Here is a 27,590-nt window from a genome sequence, read left to right as displayed (position 1 = left end):
TTGTTCCCAAACATAGCTGTAATTTCACATGGTTATTTTATCTTATGTAAAATGTAGACTTACTGAGCATGAGACAAATGTATCACTGACTTTCCCTCCATTTCCTTCTTTTCATGTGCTAAATGTAGATTCACTGAGCACTAATAATAAGAGCTCACAAGGATGTAACCACTTGCCTCACTGTCTACCCTCATTTTCTTGCCCCCTCCTGCTTGCTCTTTCCCCTTTAAATACCGAAGCTCCCCAAATCCTCTTTGGGAAAAGCACAGGACAGGTCCTCCTGTGACTGGTGTTTCTTTTTCCCGGGCACGTCCTCAACCTTGGCAAAAGAAACCTCTAATGGATTGAGTGCTGCCTCAGTCACATTTTCATTTACACTTTCAACCTTTTCTGACTTCATCCTCTAGGGTATTTCTTTCATGCACATGTGAAAAATCAAACTCTACAAAGCAGCTGTTCATTCCCTTGAATCCTGACACTTCAATAACATCACAACTAAGAGAGCTGCTTTCTCAGGACAGCCGTTCAGAACCACAAGACTTCAGAGGTAAGAAAGCAGGGAGAACACAACGCTAAATTTCTTGGAAAATTATTTTATTCTTCTTGCCAACATTTCTTTTGACATTTTATTACTTAATTATGTGATATTAAGAAACAATTTGGTTGCACATTATTTTCAAAAAGCAGTAAGAAAGTAGCTGTTGAGAAAGAAGGAGGTCCATAGGTTTTTCAATAAAACATTAGAAACATTATAAAAAACAAGACTCCCATTACATGGAAATACATGATCAAAGATCAGACTAAAACACATTCAAACAGGCTTGGTTCAAAATAGAGCTCTCCATTTCTTTCAGAGGAGGCTTTTTTTAGGCTCTTTCAGAAGCACTTCACAATGAACAGAGGTCTTGCCAGCTCATTTCATTAGTGGAGAAGCAAAGGTATGATAGCAGAATTATGAGAAGATAGAAATAAGGTCTGAGGATATGGCTTGAACTCTGAGACCCATTATCTTTGAGTTATTCAGGCCAGGATAGAAGCTTAGAGAGGATCGAGGCAAACCACGAAGGGAAGCGGGTGCAGGACAATGTCCATTACAGGCTCTACCACAAACTCGAAATCGATCTTCTGGCCCCACCTCACAAGGTTGAAAAGTTAAATGAGGAAGGAGCCTGCATTGTTCGTAACATAACACAATACTTTCACTTTCTCTGATTTTTTAAGGTGCAGCTCTTCAAGAATTTCATTTTAAAAAATCATCTGTAAGGGAAGAAAAACATGCATTTAATTCAAAGACTGTTTTTTTTTTTTTTTTTTTTTTTTCTTTTGAGATGGAGACTTACTCTGTTTCCTAGGCTGGGTGGTGTAATCTCAGCTCACTGCAAACTCCACCTCCTGGGTTCAAGCAATTTTCCTGCCTCAGCGCCTGAGTAGCTGGGATTTTGGGTGCCCGCCACCAAACCTGGCTAACAGTTTTTTGTAGTTTTAGTAGAGATGGGGTTTCACCATGTTGGCCAGGCTGGTCTTGAACTCCTGACCCGAAGTGATCCACCTGCCTCTGCCTCCCAAAGTGCTGAGATTACAGGCATGAGCCACTATGCCTGGCCGAAGATTGGTTTTCATACAAACAATTCCAAATAAAATATCTAATGATGACAATCTGACACAAATGACAATGCCAGATGCTTGTCAGAAAATATTATATATGTATACATTTTAAGGATGTTACCATCCTCTATGAGAAATACCAGCACACACCCACCTCCCCACATCTCCCCAACACAATAGTAACAACAAACCTTTCACAGCATGGGTGAACTCGCTCTTCTGCTGACTTACTTTCGACTCAGGTTTCTGATCCTACTTATGTACTTGTCCGGGCTACCGGCGCTCATTACCGTAGTATAAATTGTGAGGCTGAAAATAATGAGAGGAAATTTTATGTACACATCATTTTCTCTAATACGCCACAGAGGGAAGAAAATGACCAAGTGCTTCCCTAACACCTGGGATCTGGGACAAGGCCCTTTATGCCAGAATATTTTAATTCTATGAATCAAGAGGTCAAAGTGCTCTTTCCTCCTACTTTGACAACATTGTGGAAGGCCAAGTTGGAACTTAAAACTCTCAGACTTAATTAGCCGCGTGTGGAAGTGCCTATTTCAGGCACCAGTTACTAGGGAGGCTGAGGCAGGAGAATTGCTTGAACTTGGGAGGCGGAGGTTGCATTGAGCCGAGATTGCACCCCTGCACTCCAGCCTGGGCAACAGAGTGAGACTGTGTCTCATAAAAAATAAATAAATAAAATCTCAGACTCCTCAGAGCTCTACCCCAAGGCAGTGGGGGAGACCAAGCCTGGGCCCTCACCCTGGCTCTGTGCTACCCCCAAGGGCCTTACTTGCATACATGTGACATCACCACCTTCACATTCCCCAGCAAGCACCTACCCCTGTGCTCTCCCTCAGTGGCTGTGCACCACCATCAGGAGAATACCACCCAGGGAAGAGGAAAACACAAACCCTGGAAGTGGAGGTGGGGCTGTTCAGGCTGAGAATTACAGGGTCCTGGGTACTTGGGCAGACTCTAGGTGGGCAAATGCCCTTGGTCCAGCAGATTCCTTACACCATGGTTTGGGGGGTGGTATCACAACTAGAGGAATTCCAGAGGAGGGCCTCTAAAGCTCCAGGAACAAGGCACCTGCCCCACCCCTCCACCTTGCCCAGATCTAAGGATGAAAAGTATAGTGTCATTGATTCCACATTCCGTATAGGAAGAGACCTAAACAACTTGAGCACATGTGCCCACTTGTCTTGGAATCCAACTGAGGTGCATGTGCAAAATATCAGAGCTGGGTTGTTCAGAAATAGGCAGAATTAGTAGCACTGGGTCCACAGCTAAATCATACACTCAGTTAAAGACAGCACTACAAGCAAGTGTAGAGCTCGTCCAAGAATAATGGAGGTTCCCTGAACAGGACCTTAGTTGCTTGTTTACTTTAGTCATGGTTCTATTCTCCTGCACTGGTTTAGTATTTTCTCTGCTGATGAGCCACAGCAGAGGATGGAGTTGTATCGCAGGTGGCTGTAATTCTGCAGCACAGCACAAGGGAGCAGCATAGAGCTAACTGCCTTTGTTCAGACTACTTTTTTTGTTGTTTTTCTGTTTTCTTTTTCTTACAGTTACACTTATTTCTATTAACCTCAAGCAACTGAACAGCCTCGGTTGAGGTTAATCATTACACATAAAGGGCCTGAGAGTCAGAAGTCTGTGTTAATTCTGGCTCCATGGTGATTGTTACTTAAATGCAGTTTCTCTTGAGTTTTCAAGTATACGACAGAGAAAAACACTACTTGGTGAGCTGTTTATAATTTCTAACAATTGTATTTTGACCAAACCATTTCAGAAACCATTTCAACATTCACAGCTGTTAACTCAATAATCCTACTTCTGGGAATTCAGTCAAGGGAAATAATCTGAAAGTAAGCAGGGGAGAGGCAAACGAATATGTTTATTTCAGAGTTTTAATAAAGGAAGATATAACAATTGGAGAATGCTTAACTCAATTATAATACAGACAATTGGCCACTGCCACCATGTAAAATTATAAGGGTTGTTCAAAGCAGATAAAATGCTTCGTTTTATTAAAATAAATTTAACTATTTATTATAATACTAATTTTTAAAAGATATATTCATCACTTTTTTTTTTTTAGACGGAGTGTCCCTCTGTTGCCCAGGCTGGAGTGCCATTTTGGCTCACTGCAACCTCTGTCTCCTGGATTCAAGCGATGCTCCTGCCTCAGCCTCCCAAGTAGCTGGGCTTACAGGCATGCGCCACGATGCCCAGCTAATTTTTGTATTTTTAGTAGAGACTAGGTTTCATCATGTTGGCCAGGCTGGTCTCGAACTCCTGACCTCAAGTGATCCACCCGCCTTGGCTTCCCAAAGTGCTAGGATTACAGGTATGAAGCACTGTGCCCAGACAGATCTATTCATCACTTCCATAATTACCTAAAAAACTGTAAGAACACAAAAATAGTTTATTAACCCCCATTTAAAAAATGACTATTAAAAGGGCAAAACTGTGCCCCGCTATGAAGGGTACAGTCAGTAGTGCATTGGAGCTGGCTCCTACAGGCTGGTGAGGGCCAATTCTTAAATATGCAGGAAGCGTATGAGCCAACTGTAAGCTTGAAATCAGCCATGTGGGAGTATTCACACCACGGAAGTCAACAAAGCTACAAATTTGGGAATTGTTTTGTTTGTCCCTTCCCACACAAAGAGCTGGCTTACTAGCAGACCACTGGGTATGCTTTGTTACCCAAATAGCTCACTTGATTGAGTAGCAGAATACTCACTAATTAGTTTTCTTTTCTTTTTCTTTTTTTTTTGAGACAGAGTCTCACTCTGTTGCCCAGGCTAGAGTGCCATGGCATGATCTCAGCTCACTTGCAGGCCTCGACCTCCCAGGTTCAAGCAATTCTCCAGATGCTGCCTCCCAATTACCTGTGATTACAGGCGTGCACCGTCACGCCTGGCTGATTTTTGTATTTTTCATAGAGACGGGGTTTCATTATGTTGGCCAGGCTGGTCTCGAACTCCTGACCTCAAGTGATCCACCTGCCTCGGCCTCCCAAAGTGCTGGGATCACAGGTGTGAGCCACCACGCCTGGCCTGCTTTCACTTAAAAAAAAAAAAAAAAAAAAGTATGTGGATAAAAATCCTAGACTAGAGACTAGAGAAACCATTGCTCACAGAATGCTGCTATCAAGGGTACAGGCTAAAAAAGAACATTAACTTAGTGAATTGTCAGTGGAACAAGGAACAGCATCGGAGATAGTGGAAATTCCTCAGGAAGATAAAAGAAAACCAAAGGTATTCAGAGTTTATTTCTAAGGAGCTCCTAACAGGTGAAGGCTGTCCACAGCTACCTGACTGAGTTAGGAGGAACACCTCACTGCCAGAATATTTCAAATGTAGGAATCAAGAGGTCAGCCAGTCAAAGTGTTTTTCCTCCTAGTTTGACAACACTATGGCAGGCCAAGTTTGAATTTAAAATTCCCAGAGCTGGCCGGGCATGGTGGCTCATGCCTGTAATCCCAGCACTTTGGGAGGGCGAGGCAGGCAGATAATGAGGTCAGGAGATTGAGACCATCCTGGCTAACACGGTGAAACCCTGTCTCTACTAAAAAAAATACAAAAAATTAGCCGGGCGTGGTGGCGGGCATCTGCACTCCCAGCTACTCGGGAGGCTGAGGCAGGAGAATGGTGTGAACCTGGGAGGCAGAGCTTGCAGTGAGCTGAGATTGAGCCACTGCGCTCCAGCCTGGGGGACACATGAGACTCAAAAAAAAAAAAAAAAATTCCCAGAGCCTCCTTCAGGGTGACTCTATTCTCTTTACCTTTGGATTTCTTCATGGATTTCTCACCTGATTTATATTTGTTGATCACCCCCGACCCCCACCCCACCCATGTTAGTCCCATGAGAGCAGAGACTTTGTTTTGCTCGCTGCTGTACCCACAGGAGTGCCCCCACAGCCTGGTTACAGGAGCCCTTAGATCCTTGCTGAGCCAAAGAGTGCGTGAGTGAGTTCACTGTTCTGGAGTGACGTGTGAACAGACATGTTTAACAAGTCACTTACTTGTTATAAACTGGAACCACCGACAAAACCTGCATAGGAAAAAGTCGTATTATAGAGAAGATTACATGGTAGAAGAAATACACAAAGAATATCTATGGAGGGCCAGGTGCAGCGGCTCAGGACTGTAATCCCAGCACTTTGGGAAGCTGATGCGGGAGGACTGTTCAAGCCCAGGAGTTCAAGACCAGCCGGGGCAACATAGAGAGACCCTGTCTCTACTAAAAAAGAAAAAGAAAAAGAATGTCTGTAGAAAGAACATAACCACTCTTTAGTGTATCTTGAGGTGATATAGACTTTTTTTTTTTTTTTTTTTTGAGACGGAGTCTCGCTCTGTCGCCCAGGCTGGAGTGCGGTGGCCAGATCTCAGCTCACTGCAAGCTCCGCCTCCAGGTTTACGCCATTCTCCTGCCTCCGCCTCCCAAGTAGCTGGGACTACAGGCGCCCGCCTTGTCGCCCGGCTAGTTTTTTGTATTCTTTAGTAGAGACGGGGTTTCACCGTATTAGCCAGGGTAGTCTCGATCTCCTGACCTTGTGATCCGCCCGTCTCGGCCTCCCAAAGTGCTGGGATTACAGGCTTGAGCCACCGCGCGCGGCCTGACTTTTTTTTTTTGAGTCGGAGTCTTGCCGTTTCACCTAGGCTACAGTGCAGTGGCATGATCTTGGCTCATTGCAACCTCCACCTCTGGGTTCAACCGATTCTCCTGCCTCAGCCTTCCGTGTAGCTGGGATTACAGGCACACACTACCATGCCTGGCTAGTTTCTACATTTTTAGTAGAGACAGGGTTTCACCATGTCGGCCAGGCTGGTCTCCAAGTCCTGACCTCAAGTGATCCTCCTGCCTTGACCTCCCAAAGTGCTGGGATTACAGGTGTGAGCCACTGCACCCGGCCTGACTTTTTAATTCTTTCTCTTTTTTTCTTTTAAATAATGAACATATATTACAACTATGCCTTTTTCTTTTTAACATAAAGAAAAACTTTGGTGCAGATGGACATTTTAACTTATATAGAAGCATATAACTTTTTTTTTTTGAGACGGACTCTTGCTCTGTCACCCAGGCTGGAGTGCAGTGGCGCAATCTCGGCTCACTGCAAGGTCCGCCTCCCGGTTCACACCATTCTCCTGCCTCAGCCTCCCGAGTAGCTGGGACCACAGGTGCCCGCCACCACACCTGGCTAATTTTTTGTATTTTTAGTAGAGATGGGGTTTCACCGTGTTAGCCAGGATGGTCTCGATCTCCTGACCTCGTGATCTGCCCGCCTTGGCCTCACAAAGTGCTGGGATTACAGGCGTGAGCCACCACTTTTAATAAATGATTTCAACCAAATAAAATTTTTACCCTAACATTTTCACCTACCAGAGGATTTCATGGAGTTTTTCATATTCACTATTAACAAAACACCAAACATCCTGGGTAAGCGCGACCCTGTGACACAAGTTACCTGGAAAAGTGCCTCCAGGCTGAGGTTTGCTTGTCCGGTAGCATTAAGGGCCTTGATGGCAGGTGTTCTGTAAGGACAATGGTCAAAGGTCACCTGGCACTTCAACAAGCACTGAAGCCCATCAGCTGTCATTTTTGTGAGGCACAATGCAAGCTCTAGTCTCATTATCTCCCTTTCTCCAAAACAGATTCTGGCCCCAAGCCTGTTTCCTGCTGAGGCCCAGCTCACCATGGCGGAATTCATCCAGCAGCTGGGACGGTTGGCACCATCTGCTCAAGAAAGCTGGGATGATGAAAATGTGTGGCTGCAGAACTGAACAGTGGCCAAACTTGTGGGGCAGTAAAGCCAAGGCAACATATATAGCTACCTGCACTTTGGAACTGTGCTGACTTATAATTATAGAATGTTTACAACTTGAAGGGACAATAAAAACCCTTGACTGGTTTATTATTTAAATAAGGGAAATAATCTCCTTCTAAAAATATCTTGCCTAGAAGACCATGAACCTGGCCCTTTGCTTTCATTTTACAGATGGGTAAACAGAGGCCCGAGAGCCACCCAGTGAGTCATTAGCAGAGCTGGTGGTGGGCTCTCGGGCTCCTTACCCTGAGACCCTCCCAACACCCGCCCAGCTGCTGAGAGGCTCTGCCCATTGCTTTCCTCCGCACAACACTCCCTTCCCAGCCAAGGCACTGGTGAAGGGGCCCAGGTACATTTTTTGGGAGAGGATGGCACCCGTAGGTCTTGCCGGTTCCTGCGACAGAATGGGCATATTCTCCTGACCACAAGAAAACACTGCAAACCAGAAAGCACGTAGCAGCCTACCTTCGGTCATCCTGCTTGGGTGCTGGCTTCCAGTGGTCGTAATTTGTCTCAACTCGGAACCATCTATAACAGAGCACATCATCTTGTCTTATCCACGACAATTTACGACATAGCAAAGGAGACATATGAACGAATTTTAAATACCCCTCATTCCACCAAGTTAAAAACATGATTATTTGATACAGAATGACCAGAGGTTTCAGTTCTACTTACGCTCCATTCAAAGGATCTAGAGGCCAAATGTCTGCTGGGCCATCTCTGTTCCTTGTGATGACCACCCCCTCCTGGGGGGATGTGCCACCAACAATGTAATAAACATCAGCAATGAGGGGAGTCTTGGCCAACTTGCTAACAGCTGCTTCGAAGTTTTCTGACTCATTCAGGGTCTGAACAAAAAGAAGAACTTGCATGAGCAACCTCACCTGCAGCTGGGTCCGTACCAGATGATGCAAAAATGATCCAAAGCACATTCTCCTGATACGTTATGTCATGACTATCACCTTGATCTGCTCTGACCTTATCCTCTTGCAATCAGGGCTCCTAAGACGGAAGAAATTTCAGCTTCAAAGGGGGTGCCAGGAGCAGCAGGAATTTCTGACAGGAGGAGAGAACTGTTGACAAGTCCTAGGCCTGGCTCAGCAAACACGGGCTGTGTGCTCTCCAGGCAGATCGCCCTCACAAAGGACTCCTCATGCTTCGTCATTCATTTATTATTTCAACAGGGTTTTCTTGAATACCTACTCTGTGCCAGGCACTGTGCTGGTGTGGGGATAGAGCAGTGAATGAGTTGACTGGTCCTATTCTCTCCCCAAACCTCTGAGGAAGACAGAAAAGTCAATAGCCAATGGTGACACAGTGTAATGAGTGTTCACATAGGAGAAGATGCTATGGATGTCACCGTAGGGGACCCATCCTCACCAAAGGCAGTGGAAGAAGTACTGCAGGGAAGCATCACATGAATTGAAGCCAAAGAGACAAACACAAGTGAGTGGTGAAAGTGGTGGTTGCAGGGTGAGGAGTGGCAGTGGGGAGGAGGGTTCTAGTTTGATGGACTAGACTGGCAAAGGCTTGGGGATGAAAGAGCATGCGCTACATTAGGGCCCTGAGCTTAATAGGTGTTCAGACACCCTGAGGGCCCAGGAAGACTTCCAAAGGCCTGTGGCAAGGATACTTAAGGGGATCACTCCCCAAATCTTCAGATTCCATATGGGCTCCTTCCCAGAGCTGATCTGCTCAAGAATATCCTTCGGTGGAGGGCCTGCTCTTCCTGTCTCCACCTTCACAACCATTCTGCTGCCATGTTTTAAAGGAAGTACATTGTATGCTCACCCATCCTGGATATTGCCAGGGCACACTGTCAAGGGTGGAGGTGGTGATAGGGTCAAATAAAAGAACAATTCAAGATATTGGTATCTGCAAAGGCTCCATCATTCAGCACCATAAACCCTAACAGCAATAAGTATAAGGCAAGAAAACTCTACAAAACCCATGGCAGGCTTTGTAGAGTTTTCTTGCCTTATACTTAGCTACTCAGGGAGGCTGAGGTGGGAGCATTGCTTGAACTCAGGAAGTGAAGGTTGCAGTGAGCCGAGATTGCGCCGCTGCACTCCAGCCTGGGCGACAGAGTGAGACCCTGTCTCAAAAAAAAAAAAAAAAAGAAAGAAATGATCTGTCCTAACTTGTTTGACTGTAGGTCATATGATCCCTTTCCAGAGAGGATCCTGCCCTGTACTCAGAAGAAGGAAATGTATGGTCAGAGAGGCCAAGAAGAATCTAGACAGACAGGCCTAGCTGGGTTTCCCCACTCCATTTATTAGCACTGGATCTACCTTTTTGTCCAATCATATTTCTACATGGCATTCCACACTTTGTTAAACCTAAGCATAAAACTGGACAATGTCCCCTGTATCTTTGGGTCTTCATTCTGGAGACTCCTATGTCATGTACATGTTAAATAAATTTGTATGCCTTTTCTCCAATTAATCTGCCTTTTGTGAGTTGACTTTTCAGTGAACCTTCAGAGGGCAAAGAGGAAATTTTCCTCAGGCCTTTGCAGAGGTAATAGGAGTGATGAAATATTAGTTTGCTTATGTTGCCCATATCATCCCCCAACTACCATAAAATTCATTGCCTCTAACCTGTGACAACAAAGCAAAAGAACATCAATAAAAAATAATGAAGGCAGTGGTGACTTATTTTACCCAGGTGACAAAGTCAGGGAGTGCAAATGCCTCATCCATCTCAGGAAATGGAGGGAATGGGCAGTGACTGCTAATAGACATGGGGTTTCTTTCTTCTTTCTTTTTTTTTTTTTTTTTTTTTAGTTTAGGTCCCAGAGGTTTCTTTTGTTATTTTATTTATTTACTTCTTTGCAGACGTGGGGTCTCAATATGTTGTCTGTTAGACCTGAACTCCTGGGCAGAAGGGATCCTCCCACCTCAGCCTCCTGAGTGTCTGGGACTGCAGGCGAGCACCACCACACTCAGCAGATTCGTCCTTACCAGAGAACATGGCAACCTCAGCACAAGGATTTTTTTGTTTGCTTACCAAGAACTTTTACCTTTTTGATACAGGAGATAGAAATAAATTATTTAGGCAGATAGGGTAAAAGAGTCCTTGGCAAGGCTTCCTTTCTAACAAAAAGTAGCCCAAGAAGTTATTCTTTTCTAACAAAGAGCAGCCTGAAAAATGGAACTACAAACATAGATATAAGCAAGCTGGAAGCTTGCACAGGTGAATGCCAGCAGCTGTGCCAACAGAAAAGGGCTACCTGGGAGCCAGGCATGTTCAAAATGGAGGCTCCATCTTCCCTGCTTTTTTCTTTTTTTTTGGAGACAGAGTCTTGCTGTGTCGCCCAGGCTGGAGTGCAGTGGTGCGATCTCGGCTCACTGCAACCTCTGCCTCCTGAATTCAAGTGATTCTCCTGCCTCAGCCACCCAAGAGGCTGGGATTACAGGCCCCCGCCACTACACCTGGCTAATTTTTGTATTTTTAGTAGAAACAGGGTTTCATCAACTCCTGACCTCAGGTGATCCACCCGCCTCGGCCTCTCAAAGTGCTGGGATTACAGGTGTGAGCCACAGCACCCCGCCCATCTTCCCTTTTCTTTGTCACCATGTGTACAGTAAAGAAGCAGGCAACATGGCACCAGCCAGGTAGAGAATCCATCTGCACAATAAAAGATTAGGGTGGGGGAAGACAGCTTTTCGTGCCCTATGCAAATGGCACACCTGGTTCAACCAATCTTTCCTGCCCTATGTAAATCAGATACCGCCTCCTCAAGCTCATCCATAAAACCTCCTGCATTTCCCCGTGGAACTCATTTTTTTGGGACCTCTCTTTGCTGCAGAGAGCTCTTCTCTTTCTTTCGCCTATTAAACTTCCACTCTTAACCTCACTCTGGTGTGTCTGCACTCTAGTTTTCTGTGGCCCTGAGACGACAAATCTCAGGTATCACCCCAGACAAACAATGCCATTTCATTTTCACTTAAAGGAAGCACCTTACAGCTTCTCTTTGTCATACCCAAGTTGCCGGCATCTCTATTCTTGCACTTCATGGCAAATTATTAAGTACGATAAGGGTTCCTTGAACACAAGCACTGAGATGCGGTGACAGTCTGATAATTGAGACAATTACTAGGTGACTGATTTCATCCCACTATTCAGAATATTGTGCAATTTAAAAATGATGAATTATTTCTGGAATTTTCCATTTCATATTTCTGGACCACAGTTGACTGTGGGTAACAGAAACCAAGAATAAGGGAAGACTACCGTAGATGTGGCCTGGAAACCAGCACATTTTAATAGGTTCTTGTAGAGCAGATGTTCCTTTTATTGTGTGCATAGCTACCTTCTAATGCATTTGCTTTGCTAGTTTGGATATTTGCAAATGGAGAAGTACATCTGTCTCTGTAGAAGAGCATAATATTATCTCCTATCTCAATCAGCTCTTGTGGAAAACTCTGGCCTATGACAAAGATTCTCTCCTTGACCAAACTCTAGCCAGGCTCCTCTGAGCCCTCTTCTCTATTAAACCTTGACCCTGGCTTATAAAGACTCGAACAAATACTAATCGTTTCTAACAGCTCAAGGCCACGTCTCTCAGATGAGTAAGTCCCCTTAAAGTGCCTGTCTGAGAAAACTTCAGGCTGTCAAAAGAATTTGACATTTGTTCCAGCCAACACCTGAAGGTAGGGCCCCTGTCTCCCTGGTTCTGTGGGAGGGTAGGAGCAAAACTTCTTTTCCTTTTTTTTTTTTTTGAGACAGAGTTTCGCTCTTATTGACCAGGCTGGAGTGCAGTGGCGTGATCTCGGCTCACTGCAAGCTCCACCTCCCAGGTTCATGCCATTCTCCTGCCTCAGCCTCCCGAGTAGCTGGGACTACAGGCGCCCGCCATTACACCCGGCTAATTTTTTGTATTTTAAGTAGAGACAGGGTTTCACTGTGTTAGCCAGGATGGTCTTGATCTCCTCACCTCAAGATCTGCCCGCCTCGGCCTCCCAAAGTGGGATTACAGGTGCGAGCCACCGTGCCCAGCCTGGAGCGTAACTTCTAAGTTCTAGTTAGCAAACTCAAATTGGTTTCACATGAACCAACCCCTCCTTTCCACTTTTCACTTTTCTGATTCTCCTAAGCTCCTGTTCCCTCACCTCCTTTTAAAATACCCATCACCTCTGCACAAACCAAAGTTGAACTCAGTTCACACTGGACTCTTCCTTACTGCAATAGCTTATACTGATTACAATCTGTCCTTACCACTTTAACTAGTGTCTGGCTTTATCTTTGACATTTATCAAAAAGGTTTATATGCTCTTTGCAAACATTTAGATGCTTCTTCTTTTAAGGAGCTCCTTACATTAAAAGCAACATTGTTAAATGACACAGAACAGTCTAGAAGGTGGAAGTGGAGTTAAGGAGGGCTCCACATTAAATATACTCACAGCACGGATTAGCCAGCTGACCGGAATGTGTCTCCGAAACAGGGCAGCGATAGCATTCTCCCACCACCAGCCTTTATCTGCCAAGTTGAGTATATATGTTATATATGTGTGTGTGTGTATATACACACATGCAACAGATATGTCATTTTAGCAAGGGAATATAGATATTCACTCAAGTTTTGAAAGCAGAATCTTTTGTACCAGGATACAATGATAATTATGTGAAAGGAAATAATTCTATTAATTACACCAGACAAAATAAAATTATGTAGCTGTCAAGGGTGGTGTCTTAATAAATATTAGGAAGAACATAGAGAACGTGAATCTTCCACACCTGTGATTTGTGCTCACATTTAAAAAAATACAAATTTGCAATCATTTCCCAAAATTATTTTTGGACAACTTTTAAAAGTCTGTTAGGGGATTCATTGCCAAACAAAAATTTTCATTCAAGGGTAAGTAATGGCAATACAAGAAAAAAATGGACAAATTGAATTTCACAAAAAATTTTTAAAATTCTGTGCATTAAAAGACAGTATCGGCCAGGCGCGGTGACTCATGCCTGTAATCCCAGCACTTTGGGAGGCCGAGGTGGGTGAATCCCCTGAGGTCAGGAGTTCAAGACCAGCCTCACCAACATGGTGAAACCCTGTCTCTACCAAAAATACAAAAATTAGCCGAGCATGGTGGCAGGAGCCTGTAATCCCAGCTACTTGGGAGGCTGAGGCAGGAGAATTGCTTGAACCTGGGAGGCAGAGGTTGCAGTGAGCCAAGATCAGGCCATTGCACTCCAACCTGGGTGACAGAGCGAGACTCTTGTCTCAAAAAAACAAGACAGTATCAACAGAGTAAAAGGCAATTCAGATTGAGAGAAAATATTTGCAACAATAAGGGATTACTATCTAGAGTATTTAGAGAACTCCTAAAATTCAACAAAATAAACATTCTAATTAAAAAATGGGCAAAGGACCAGATGTGTTGGCTCACGCCTATAATCCCAACACTTTGGGAGGACCAGGTGGGAGAAGTGCTTGAGCCCAGGAGTTTTAGACCAGCCTGGGGAAAATAATGAAACCCATCTCTACAAAAAATTTAAAAATTACCAGGCATGGTGGCACATGCCTGTAGTCCCAGCTTCTGGGGAGGCTGAGGCAGGAGGATTGCTTGAACGCTGTTGGTCAAGGCTGCAGTGAGCTGTGATTGAGTCACTGCACTCCAGCCTGAGTGACAGAGTGAGACTCTATCTTAAAACAAAAAAAAAAAAAAAAAAAAAATGGGCAAAGGACTTGAATAGACGTTTCTCCAAAGAAGATATACAAATGGCCAGTAAGCACATGAAAAGATATTCCATATCATTAATCATTAGAGAAATGCAATGAAAACTACAATGAGATGCCACCTCACACCCATTAAGATGGCTACTATTGGCCAGGTATAGTGGCTTATGCCTGTAATCCCAGCACTTTGGGAGATCAAGGTGGGTGGATCACTTGTGCCCAGGAGTTTTAGACCAGCCTGGGCAACATGGCAAACCCTACCTCTACAAAAATTACAAAAATTAGCCAGGCATGATGGCACATGCCTGTAGTCCCAGCTACTCAGAAGGCTGAGGTGGGAGGATAACTTGAGCCTAGGAGATTGAGGCTGCAGTCAGCCAAGATCCCACCACTGTACTCCAGCCTGGGTAATAGAGTAAGACTCTGTCTTAAGAAAACAAAGAAAAAGAAAAAGAAAAAAAAAAACCCAGGCCTTGTGCAGTGGCTCATTCCTGTAATCCCAGCACTTCGGGAAGCCGAGGCAGGAGGACTGCATGAGCTCAGGAGTTTGAGACCAGCCGGGGTAATATAGTGAGACTTTGTTTCTACTAAAAAAAAAAAAAATTTTTTTAAATTTTTTAACGACCCCCCACCAAAAAATAGTTAGAATTTGACTGTTTCTAGTGTAAAGAAAAGACAAATATTTAAAGTAACACATATCACAATCAGATCATGCATACATGATAGTGCGTTTATGAATGTGTGATTTGAGACAGTGAGACGCTGTCTCAAAACAAACAGACAAACAAAAAAAACTGGACAAAGGACTTGAATAGACATTTCTCCAAAGAAGATATACAAATGGCCAGTAAGCACATGAAAAGATATTCCACATCATTAATCATTCAGAGAAATAAAAATGTGATTTGCATCTCTGTGATTATATGAATTTAACACATTATCACATGTGCTCCCGAAATATGCACCTGTAATGTGTATCAATAACAAAATTAATTTTTTAAAAACCCACTCTAGCAATTTTGAAATATATAATACATGATTGTTAACTGTAGTCACCTTGCTGTGTGGATCACCAGAACTTATTCCTCCTGTCTAACTGAAACTTTGTACCCTTTGACCATTTCCCTTTTTCCCCAGTGCATAGCAACCACCATTCTACTCTCTGCTTCTATGAGTTCAAACTTGGAGATTTCACATATAAGTGAAATCATGCCATATCTGTCACAATAGGTTTTACGCAGGGGAACAACCTGACCATTCTAGTTGCTGGGTAGGGAAAGAATTACAGGAAGGTAAAAATAGTAGCAAGGAGATCAGGTGGGTTGATCAGGCAGTACAGGTGTGATGGGGGCTAGTTCAGCAGTGAAGGTAGAGAGAATGGACATGTACAGTCTAGTTCTGCTGTCAGAGCTGATAAGACTTAGGGAGTGAGAAAATATGGAAGAAATACATTAGGATAAATAATTGTTTACTGTGGACACTGATATATACTCAATCATCATCTTCCCGGTAAAGCCTTATGTAAAAAGTGAAGAATAAACAACCACACTGGCCGGGAGCTGTGGTTCACACCTGTAATCCCAGCACTTTGGGAGGCCAAGGTGGGTGGATCACCTGAGGTTCGGAGTTTGAGATCAGCCTGGCCAACATGGTGAAAACCCATCTCTACCAAAAATACAAAAATTAGCTGGGCATGGTGGCACGTCTTGTAATCCCAGCTACTCAGGAAGCTGAGGCACGAGAATCACTAAAGCCCGGAAGGCAGAGGTTGTAGTGAGCCAAGATCGCCCACTGCACTCTAGCCTGGGCAACAGTTTTTGTCTCAAAAACAAAAACAAAAACCAAACCAAACCAAACCAAACAAAAACCCAAAAAAACAACACCATGAAGTCAATCAGGGTTCATCAGATGAGCAACACTAAACTTTAAGATACTCCTTGTATATACCCTTCTCCTTGATTCAGCTGCACACTGAGGACAGACACAGAGCTCACTTATCTCTAGGTTTCCCACATACTGTGGAACTAAATGGTGTTCCCCTGAGATCTGGGGAATGGCAGTGGGAATGTCAATGAACAGAGCAATTGGGTCAGGACCCAGGAGAGCAATCTGAGAACTTCCTCTCCCACTACTAGCTGTCATTTCATCTCACAGCCTATGTCCTTCTCTGCCTAACGAATGGAGTTAAAAATAACAGCCCTGCCCAACAGGACTGTTGTGAGGGTCTAAGAAGAAGACATGTGAAGATGTGCATGGTAAACCAGAAAGTGCTTTACAAATGTTGCTTGTATAACAGCATCATATATCCCCTAGATGATCACAGTAGTTTCCAAATGGTCTTCTGCTTCCATCTCAACCTAACACAATCCAATCTCTACAGAGCAGCAAAAGTAATAGTTAAAAATATAAATCACATCTGTTCACTCCCTGGCCTACAATCCCCCTACAGCTTCCATTATGCTTAAAATCCATACTCTTCACTGTGGCCCTGCACCATGCCCTCAGCTTCTTCTTCACTTCTAACGTCACTACCCACTTACTCCATGCTATAACCACACTGACTTTCTTTGGCTTCTGAAATCCACCAAGCTTATTATTACTACCTACGGCCTTCGTCCTTGCGGTAAGTCCACCAGAAATGGTCTTCCCCTGGCTTCTGTAGAACTAGCTCCAGGATCACATGGATCAGGCCTTCTCTGACCCTCTGACCTGTACTAACCACTCCACCTCCTCCTTCACTCTCTATCACAGCTTCCTATTTTGCTTTCTTTGCAGCACTTATTGCTACCTGAAATCATCTTCATTGCTTCCACGCATACTGTCTATTTTCCCCCACTAGGATGGAAGTCCCTGCCACATAGTGGGTGTTCTGTATGTTCTGTTGGGCGAGTGAAGGAAGTGCTTGGATAGAACTGAACAATAATGTAGCTAAACTTACACAGGAGTTTGTTTTGATTACCTCGTTCATCACCAGAAACTGTAAACTTGTGTGGGCTCTGGCCAGTCCATAATCCTACATAGCCAATAAAAGTAGTTCCTGTGAATGCAATCTGAAATCAAGAGATACATGGATCATTTCACCATTCCAATCAAATACACTGAAATCATCTGTTTTGCCCCACAGTTTTCTGGATTTTTAAAAAATAATTCCAACAAAATAGAATAAAACTCTGAAATAGCCTTCTAAGACAGAGGTTCTTAACCTTAAGCTGGGGTAGGGGAGCGTGGTCCATAGATAAGATTTTAGTAGATTTGTGACCTTGGATGGGAAAAAAAAAGATGCATCTTTATTTTCACTAACCTCCAACTGAAATCTAATTCCTTCTGTAATGAACGCATGCAATAAATCACGCAATCATAGTGGTGCCTATAATTTTGTCACTAGTAGAAATCACAGGTTTTTTCACATACACAATGTTGGCTGCAGATATTTTGAAACACTGTCCATAATTTACTACTTTGAAATCATGGTAGTTATTAGACCCATTGCTAAACCTTACTATTTAATGTGTTAAGAAAAAGTATAACATTGAAATGGCTGTTTTCAACACAACTGATTTTCTTTGTAATCACACGTTTTATTTTATGTATTTATAAAACATTATTCACCAAAGGGGTGCACAAAGCAGGTTAAGAAGCCCCATCCTAGAAGTAGCAAGTGGAGTCTTACTTTAAAACTTGTTTTGAAGCTGGGCGCAGCGGCTCACACCTGTAATCCCAGCACTTTGGGAGGCCGAGGTGGGTGGAACACCTGAGGTCACGAGTTCAAGACCAGCCTGACCAACATGGGGAAACCCTGACCCTACTAAAAATACAAAATTAGTCGGGCGTGGTGGGGCATGCCTGTAATCCCAGCTACTAGGGTGCCTGAGGCAGGGGAATCACTTGAACCTGGGAGGTGGAGGTTGCGGTGAACCGAAAAAGCGCCATCGCACTCCAGCCTGGGCAATAAGAGCAAAACTCTGTCTCATAATAAAATAAAATAAAACTTGTTTTGATTTGATTATAAGAGATAAATATCACATATTTTATAAGCTCTGTGATGTTAGGAGAAACAAGTGGGACTGTTCACCAATAAAAATCACGTTTAAATTTTAAATATTTAAAAATCCTTTTACATAGCTCTTTCATTTAATCCTCACAACTATCCCATGAATTATAGGCATCACCCCCACTTTAAATTAAGGTCATGAGCTCCAGTGATTGCAAGATACCACTATGTAACCTGCAGGAGAAAAATCAACCTCTATATGTCACCTGAGCCTGAAATGCAATGGTGCAATCATAATTCACTGCGGCCTCGACCACCTGGGCTCAAGTGATCCTCCCACCTCAGTTTTCCAACTAGCTGGGACCACAGGCGCATGCCACCAAACCTGACATATATGTATACATACACACACACACACACACATATACATTTTTTTTTTTTTTTGTTTTCCTAGAGACAGGGTCTCCCTATGTGGCCCAGGCTGGTCTCAAACTCCTGGGCTCAAGTAATCCTTCTGTATTGACTTCTCAAAGTGCTGGGATTACAGGTATGAGTCACCACAGCTAGCCATTATCAGTTATTTCTGATACCAAATTTTATTTTTCAGAGAAGTACTTTGGCCAGGCGTGGTGGCTCACGCCTGTAATCCCAGCACTTTGGGAGGCCGAGGCAGGCAGATCACTTGAGGCCAGGAATTTGAGACCAGCCTGGCCAACATGACGAAACCCCATCTCTACCAAAAATACAAAAATTAGCTGGCTGTGGTGGCGTGCGCCTGTGGTCCCAGCTACTTGGGAGGCTAAGGCAGGAGAATCGCTTGAACCCAGGAGGTAGAGGTTGCGGTGAGCTGAGATGGCACCATTGCACTCCAGCTTGTGACAGAGCAAGACTCTGTCTCAAAAAAAAAAAAAAAGCACTTAAAACAGTATCTGACTCATACTGTTTGATAAAAGTTAACTAATACTGTTATGTTTTAAGAAATAAATAGTCCTAGATTGATATTTTCCTTAGAAAAATTAGGTCAGTAATGTTTTTCAATTAATTATTTATTTTTACCTTATCTGCTTATAAAAATAATTTAGGTGGCTGAATTACAAGGGAGAATGCAGTGGCCTTAGTTTTATAAATGACCTCAGCCCTCAGACTTACTGAGGGCCTCCACGAGTGCCTCATCTCCATGGATGGTGGTAAAGTAGAAATAAGTCTACCTTACTACTCAAGCCCTTACAAATGTAATTACGTGGAAAATAAAAAGTAATTATACGGCCACCTCATTTGCATGACACTGTGACCCTCAGGGTCACTCCTGAAGGGCTGAGAAAATTGAAGTTATGAGATCAAAAATCACATCATAGTTTTCAATTACCATACAAAATTATAAATAATTTCGAGATATAATTTGTAAGATATTTTATCTTGCAGCTCTGAAAATCTGTTTTTACTTCTGTTTGTACTTCCCAATTGTTTCTGCCTAGTCAGTTAACATAAACAAACCCTTAGCAGGGAATTTTAAGTTATTTTAAGTTACAGCCTAATTGCCTGGTGCAGTGACTCAAACCTGTAATCCCAGCACTTTGGGAGGCTGAGGCAGACGGATTATCTGAGCTCAGGAGTTCAAGACTAGCCAACATAGTGAAACCCCATCTCTACTAAAAATACAAAAATTAGCCAGGTGTGGTGGCACCCTCCTGCAGTCCCAGCTATTTGGGAGGCTGAGGCAGGAGAATTGCTTGAACCCGGGAGGCAGAGGTTGCAGTGAGCCAAGATTGCGCCACTGCACTCCAGCCTGGGCGATAGAGTGAGACTCTCTCAAAAATAAAAACAGTAATAATAATAACAATAATAATTTACAGTCTAATTAAGGCTGAGCTTTGACAACGAAAACTATCAGTAGGCCCAACGCCTGGGTTCTGGCCCTACCTCTGCCATGTCTCTGCCTTGTGATTTGGAGCAAGTCAGTCTCTGTGAAGTTAGGCTCCCTCATCTAGAAAGTAAAGATAAAAATGTTGACTGATGCCTGCTTCGCAGGGCTGCTGGGGGGATCGAATGAGGTCCTGTGTATGACAATACTTTTGTTGTTGTTGTTGTTGTTGAGATGAGTCTCATTCTGTCACTGGGCTAGAGTGCAGTGGTGCGATCTCAGCTCACTGCAACCTCCGCCTCCCGGGTTCAGGCGATTCCCCTGCCTCAGCCTCCTAAGTAGCTGGGATTACAGGTACCCACCAAAATGCCCAGCTAATTTTTTTTTTTTTTGTATGTAGTTTTAGTAGAGATGGGGTTTCACCACGTTGGCCAGGCTGGTCTTGAACTCCTGACCTAGTGATTTGCTCGCCTTGGCCTCCCAAAGTGTTGGGATTACAGGCGTGAGCCATTGTGCCCAGCCGAAAATACTTCTAAGATTGCAAACACTAGACAAGAATGAGAGATGAATTATTTTGTGGATAACCTGTTCTTAATTTCATAAAACAATTTCTTGGCCATGAGTCCTCCATAGAAAAGCAATAACCAAGAGTAAACTGTCTATATTCAGTAACAGTCACCTGAGTACTGAGAGTAAAACTACCTCTACAGACTATTTCTCTACAGATTATTTCATGGGAACTCCAGGAAAAACAAAAACAAAAGAAGAAACAACTATTAGAGTGAGTTTCAGAACAGCTGAAATAATTTATTTTCATTGCATTTATTCCTTTGTCTCTTTATAAGAATATTAGCTCATTATAGAATAATGGAGAAAAACATGAATAAATAATAAATAATATTATCCCATCATTCAGTAATAAAACAATATTTAGCAGATTTCCTTTGAGAATTTATTATGCATTTATATTATCATTACCACTTAAAATCATTTTCAAACTAATTCAGCTAGAAAACAAATTATTAATAGTGGTGAAGTAAAGAATAGGACTGGAAAAGAGAAACTTTTACTTTAAATATTTCTGTACTGTTTAAATTTTTTATGAAAAAAAGTGTTTAGGCCGGGCGCGGTGGCTCAAGCCTGTAATCTCAGCACTTTGGGAGGCCGAGACGGGTGGATCACGAGGTCAGGAGATCGAGACCATCCTGGCTAACACGGTGAAACCCCGTCTCTACTAAAAAATACAAAAACTAGCCGGGCGAGGTGGCGGGCGCCTGTAGTCCCAGCTACTCGGGAGGCTGAGGCAGGAGAATGGCGTGAACCCGGGAGGCGGAGCTTGCAGTGAGCTGAGATCTGGCCACTGCACTCCAGTCCCAGCGACAGAGCGAGACTCCGCCTCAAAAAAAAAAAAAAAAAAAAAGAAAAAAAAAAAAAAGAAAAAAAGTGTTTATAAAAGCAGATGACTGAGTAGTTAGTAAATGAGTTTTTAGTATTTGTGAATCAACCCCTAAATGCAAAGAACAAAGGGAATACAGTCCTTGCCCTTACAGCCAAAATCTGGCTCTTGCACACTGTATTCTGTTTTAGAGCAAAACATGCTTTGTGTACTCAATGAACACTGATTAATTCTGTCTCTCTAAATGTTTACGTAGTGACAACAGTATATAGTAGATTACAGTTTTAAAGGAACCATGCTATATACAAAAAATCTAAGTATAATTTTTTAAAGATCATACACAAGAAAGTGGTGTGGGTCAATCGTACTTGCAGAATGAAGGACCATTTATTATTTGGCTACAACTTTACACAGACTACTTCATTTAACATTTATAACCATCTCAGTAAAGTAGTTACGCACCTCCATGAGCTGTAGTCTGCAAAATTAGGGAATGAGTAATTTCTCAGGTTCACAAAGGAAGTACAGTAACTGATAGAATCAAGATTCAAACCTGGGACTGTCAGATCCCAAAGTTGAGTGTTCCTAGTCATTGCACTACCCAGTCCCTCCATATTACAGAAACAACCTGGGCATGGGAAAGCAGAGGAAAGAGCTGACTCTGCATAAGTGGATGATTGATCACTCCCTAAAAGAGATTTCCCTATGGAAAACTAGGTGACCTCTTTAAGTAGACACTCAATAATAAATAATAAATGACCGTCCTTCCTATAAGCATAATTGATGTAAACCTCTCTTCTGCCTTTGTTTTTCCAGGGGTGTGATTTTTTTGTGTCTTATATTGATAACACACTTAAGTTAGCAGGCCATCCAAATGATTGCTAACTTGAGTTTGCAAATCTTTCTGATTTCTTATCTTATACAGTATAGACTATACCTGCCCATTCTTTAAGAATTGCACATCCACGGTCAACTTGCGTAAGACATTCCCAAAAGGATAATCCAGATTCCGACCATGGTAAATGTGGCCTCTGGAGTCTTGAGCCACAATACTGGTGCAGAATCTGAGAAAAGGGAAAAGTCCAACATGAATGAATAAGACAAATAAGAAAAAAAAGAAAAGGAGTTTTTCATTTGTAAAACAAATCCTCAAAGTAAAACAGTTTTTCTTCCTTATGACTGACATATGTGCTACAACGCTTGTAAGAATATAGATTAACAATTCAAGATGAAAAACACAACTGGATACAACTCATCTGTGCTCCTTCAGTGTTTCTTGGGTCTTTGCCCTTAGCACACATGCAGAGCATCATAAGCATAGTAAGTGAGAATTTCATCCTCAGTCCAAATCTGCAGTGAAACTAACCCATCCTGGGGTCAGGAGACCTGTGAACTCTGCTTTTTCCTCTGCTTGGCAGCATGTATTCTATTTAACACATGATTCAAAGCCAGCTCAAGCTCACCTCTCCACATATTAATTCCTCAGAGCAAATAAAGTAACACTAAACCATTGTTTCACCAATGTTTCATTTTGTCCCCTTGGGAAAATGGCTGGCTCTTAAGGGACTTGGCACTTTTCCTGTCTCTCTCCCAGCTCCTTGCACAGAGATCATAATTTTTAAAAAGGGGGAATCTCTATGAACAGAAGTTCATAGAGAGAAAAAGAGGAGGAGGCTTGTTAAGTATCCATATTCTCTGAGAATATTTAACGGTACATGAAAAAATATTATATATTTATAAAAAATATTTACAAAATATTTGTATACAGTATGTCCAATACCAGGGGAAAAAATATGTATATCCATATGAACAAAACTGAGAGAAAACATCCTGGAGGGTTTTTCTGGTCATTTTTTAATAACAGGATGGTGGTTAGCTTTCTTTTTTTACTTTTCTACATTTACTGATTTTCTACAATGATTACATGCTACTTTTATAATTGGAGGAAAAAGTGTTACTTTTTGTTTGTTTGTTTGTTTAAAGGCGGAAACTTGTGCCAGGCACCAGAAGGGTGTCTCAGGCCTGTAATCCCAGCACTTTGGGAGGCCAAGGTGGATGGATCATGTGGTCACGAGTTTGAGACCAGCCTGGCCAACATAGTGAAACCCCGTCTCTACTAAAAATACAAAAATTAGCCGGGCATGGTGGCGCATGCCTGTAGTCCCAGCTACTTGGGAGGCTGAGGGAGCAGAATCGCTTGAACCCGGGAGGCGGAGGTTGTGGTGAGCCAAGATCGCGCCACTGCTCTCCAGCCTGAGCAACAGAGTGAGACTCCATCTCAAAAATAAATAAAATAAAATAAAATAAAGATGGAACCTTGGTCAGTTTTAATTCCCTCCAAGGTTTCTGTTTTTATTTATTTATTTATTTTTTTGAGTCTCTGTCACCCAGGCTGGAATGCAGTGGTACAATCTCGGCTCTCTGCAGCCTTGACTTCCCAGGCTCAAGTGATCCTCCCACTTCAGCCTCCTGAGTATCTGGGACCACAGGTGCAAGCCACCACATCTGGCTAATCTTGTGGTATTTTTTGTAGAGACAAGGTTTTACCATGTTGCCCAGGCTGGTATCAAACTCCTGGGCTCAACAGATCCTGGTATCGAACTCCTGGGCTCAAGAGATCCATCCACCTTATCCTCCCAAAATGCTGGGAAAGGAGGCATGAGCCACTGTGCCCAGCCTCCCTCCAACGTTTCTGAGTTTAACTTCAAAGAGTTCAGGTCAGGGAGAGAACTGGTAAGACATGGGAAGTACTAAAGCAGAGTTTGTAGAATCTCTCTCAAAGGCGATCTTTCAAAATTGGCAAGATAACAATACTTTCATATCAGGCCCAAATGTTGTGGTGTGATGTAGCAGCGCACAAGCACGGGAGACAAATGAGGAAACAGGTTCTGCTTTGAGAGGCACTGCAGCGAACTGGAGATTCCCATGCTTTTAGCACTCACCAGCCACCTGACTTCCAGCAAGGTGGCCCCTCTGAGGCTTGGTTTCCACATCACAAAACAGATGATACCATCTGCCCCACGGGGCTGTGTTCATGAAGTACCTGGCACCCAGTAGGCTCAATAAAGGGTAGCTAGTATTATTCTAATTCAATAAGGCTTACTTCCAACATGAGAAGAAAGCATTTCCTTTGTTAATGCTAGTGGAATTGAATGGTGCTTTCTATCAGGCAATTCTATAAATACCTTAGTATCAAATCCAAAAGTTAGAATGTTTTTACTGGACCTTTTGCTTTAATCTGTTTGAATATAGTGACTCCAACAGATGAGGGTAAAAATGATTTGTGATTTTTCATTAAGAAAGCCGTAAGTTAAAAATAGGAAAAAGTTGGAGGTAGGGGAGGGAGGTGGTAAAATTATAATAACTTAGTTCAACTGAAAGGCATGTTATTTAGCAGGCCTGTGTCTTTTCTGTGCCTGAAAGCATTTCCTGAAGAGGAAGGCAGTCCCAGTGCTTTTTAGCTTACTCTGCCTAGGTGTTCTGGGAAAATGCCTGGGCCAGTAAAGTTTCATTATTCCAAGATCTTTTCTACCCCCATCATCTTTAGGCAGCAAGAAGCTCTAAGTATGTACAAGAGGTTACGAGATGAAGCTAGTCTGGTGGCAAAATAATAAGTATTAAAGGGAGAAACCAAGCCAAAACCTCTCTTTATTCCAGAACCTGTTACTGAGCCCATAAACCTTTAGTGGTCCCCTGCACTCTGCCTGGGATCAACCACACACTCCATGTTGCTTTCACTTCTGGGTGCACTTTTTTCTTTTTCTTTTTGATACAGAATCCTGCTTTGTCACCCAGGCTGGAGTGCAATAGCGCTATCTTAGCTCACTGCAACCTCTGCCTCCTGGGTTCAAGTGATTCTCCTGCCTGAGCCTCCCGAGTAGCTGGGATTCCCAGGTGCCCGTCACCACGCCTGGGTAATTTTTTTGTATTAATAGTAGAGACAGGGTTTCACCATGTTGGCCAGGCTGGTCTTGAACTCCTGACCTCAGGTGATTCACCTGCCTGGGCCTCCCAAAGTGCAGGGATTACAGGCGTGAGCCACCACGCCCAGCCTGGGTGCACATTTTATCATGCCCACTTCCTGGTCCAAACACTGGCTGGCCCTATTAGAGCAGCATTCCCTGTCGCCCCAGCCCTGGTGGACACAGACACTTCAGCCATGACACACATGAAAGGAGAAATTCAGGGCAACAAATACAGGCAGAGATGAGCCACTGCCAGTATAGAGATGGAAGGCCACTGAGTTAACTAAAGGGTCCAGATGAGAGGAGGCTTAGTTTCAAAAACTTCCTGGAAAAGTACGTTTTGAGCAGAATTTTTTTTTTTTTTTTTTTTTTTTTTGAGACAGAGTCTCGCACTGTTGCCAGGGCTGGTGTGCAGTGGCGCGATAGCGGCTTGCTGCAACCTCCACCTCCCGGATTCAAGCGATTCTCCTGCCTCAACCTCCTAAGTAGCTAGGATTACAGGCGCCCGCCACCACGCCTGGCTAATCAAAAAATTAGACGGGGTTTCACTATGTTGGCCAGGCTGGTCTCGAACTCCTAACCTCGTGATCTGCCCACCTCGGCCTCCCAAAGTGCTGGGATTACAGGCGTGAGCCACCTCGCCCTGCCTTTGGGCAGAATTTTAAAAGTAGGATGCTACCTGGATTGGGGGAGAGAAAACTCCGGGCTACCGGCAGAGGGAAAGTTCAATGCTGAGTGGGAAAAGTTGCTTTCCCTCTCGAAGCCTACGATCTGCAGCTCAGATTTACCCAGAAAGGCAACGAGGAAGCACTGGAAGTTTCTGGGCAAGCAGGCACCACCCTGTTTTTATCACACGGAAAACATGTCTCCTGCCGCTAGTCTGTGTCAGGAGGCCCCAGCAAGCCCCGCGTTACTCCGCACCGGCTTGGGGCACTCACGCGGAGGACTCGTAGGCCAGGTTGACTAGGAGGCAGTCCGCCAGGCTGACGTTCAGGAAGTCACACATGCCGCGGATCTCGCCGGTAAAGGGCTGGGGCAGGAAGCGCTCCAGCTCCAGGACCACTTTTCCGATCAACACGTGCACCCACTTGGGGACTCTATCCCTAAAAAAAAAGAGCACGAGGGCGTCTGACCCGCTCAGACGTCGGCGGCGTGCGACTTCGTGTGCACTGCGAGCGGGGCTACATCCTTAGGGCGTGAACTGTCAGGGCCACGGCTCCCGACAGTGGACCGCCCCGGCGCCGTGTCACTCAATCCGCAGCCTCCTGGGGGTGGGGGCGGGGCGGGGGGCAGAGGGTGGAAGCTGGGTGGGGGGGCAGGGAGGGGAGGCGGCGGGTAAGAAAACTTGGAGATGGGGAGGGCGAGTGAGGCTGGTCCCAAAGAGGCAAGCTTGGAAGGCCCGTGAGGCCCTCAAGGAAGGCGCGGTTGCCCCTCCTCGGTAGCTATGCAGCCCGGGCGACAACTCGCGCGCCACGCCGACCCAGAATGGCTCAAGGACTGGCGTGCCACGGGTGACACCGAACTTGAAAGCCAAACCTGCCGCGCTGGATTCTCCCCAACCCCGACACTGCTCAGGGCGGCAGCCAAAGCCAGTTCTCCAAGGGTGGCGGGGAGTAAAGCGTCCCGATTTAAAGCACTCTGAGCAGCGCGCGTTTAACTCCAACCCGCATCGCCGGCGTCCCCGCAGACCCTGTCCAGGGCCCCAGCTCACCCGATGACTTGCGCCATCGCTGCGCGCACCAAGTCCAAGTCGTAGTGCCGCAGCACCGGCAGCCAGCGCAGCTCGGGTGCCGCATCCAGGCTCACGTTGAAGCGCGGTGCTGCTGGGGGCGAGGCGGCGGACAGCCGGGCCTCGGCCAGCAGCAGCAGCAGCACGGGCAGAAGCCCCGGGCGCGCCTCCCGGTCTACTGTCCGCATGGCTCGGGCTCCTGAGGCCGCAACTCGGAGAGCTGTAGCCACTGTTGGAGCCCAGTTAAGCCGCGGAGGAGGAGGACCTGGGGCGGGGCCGCGATCGCTGGAGGTGGGGCCCGCGCACAACCCGCCCGACCCTGTCACCCGCGAGCCGGAGCGGCGACACCTTCCGTCCCGCCGCGCATCCACTAACCCGCCCCGACGCCGCGTGCTGGGATTACAGGCGTGACAGCCCAGCCTCTCCGTCAGGCCTGGAGGTCCCCAACCGCTGGGCCGTTAAGGGCTGGGGCTGCCGGCAGCCGGCAGCCGGCAGCCGGCTTCTCACCAACTCCTGGTTCCA

The 27,590-nt window shown here is 44.6% G+C and overlaps 1 protein-coding gene across 3 annotated transcripts; it reads right to left on the bottom strand.

Moving 5' to 3' along the window:
• Nucleotides 1-573: 573 nt before the first annotated feature.
• Nucleotides 574-27,590, bottom strand: NAAA (N-acylethanolamine acid amidase). Of its 3 annotated transcripts, XM_010377105.2 has the most exons (11): nt 27,051-27,586; nt 26,278-26,442; nt 22,312-22,438; nt 17,086-17,176; nt 12,850-12,926; nt 8,120-8,292; nt 7,907-7,969; nt 7,082-7,148; nt 5,639-5,667; nt 1,797-1,914; nt 574-1,257 (listed from the first exon to the last, which is right to left on the bottom strand). In XM_010377105.2, exons 1-10 carry the CDS (start codon nt 27,254-27,256, stop codon nt 1,833-1,835), a joined length of 1,080 nt encoding a protein of 359 aa, XP_010375407.1. In that variant the 5' UTR covers nt 27,257-27,586; the 3' UTR covers nt 574-1,257; nt 1,797-1,832. The 3 variants fall into 3 exon arrangements, with proteins under 3 accessions (XP_010375407.1, XP_030777085.1, XP_030777091.1); XM_030921225.1 differs by lacking the exon at nt 26,278-26,442 and having other exon boundaries at nt 27,051-27,587; XM_030921231.1 differs by lacking the exons at nt 12,850-12,926; nt 17,086-17,176 and having other exon boundaries at nt 27,051-27,590.

Source organism: Rhinopithecus roxellana, chromosome 2 (genome assembly GCF_007565055.1).
Source record: "Rhinopithecus roxellana isolate Shanxi Qingling chromosome 2, ASM756505v1, whole genome shotgun sequence".
Lineage (NCBI taxonomy): Eukaryota > Metazoa > Chordata > Mammalia > Primates > Cercopithecidae > Rhinopithecus > Rhinopithecus roxellana.
The sequence above is the reverse complement of the archived record's forward strand: the minus strand, read 5'-3'. Positions and strand labels throughout refer to the sequence as shown.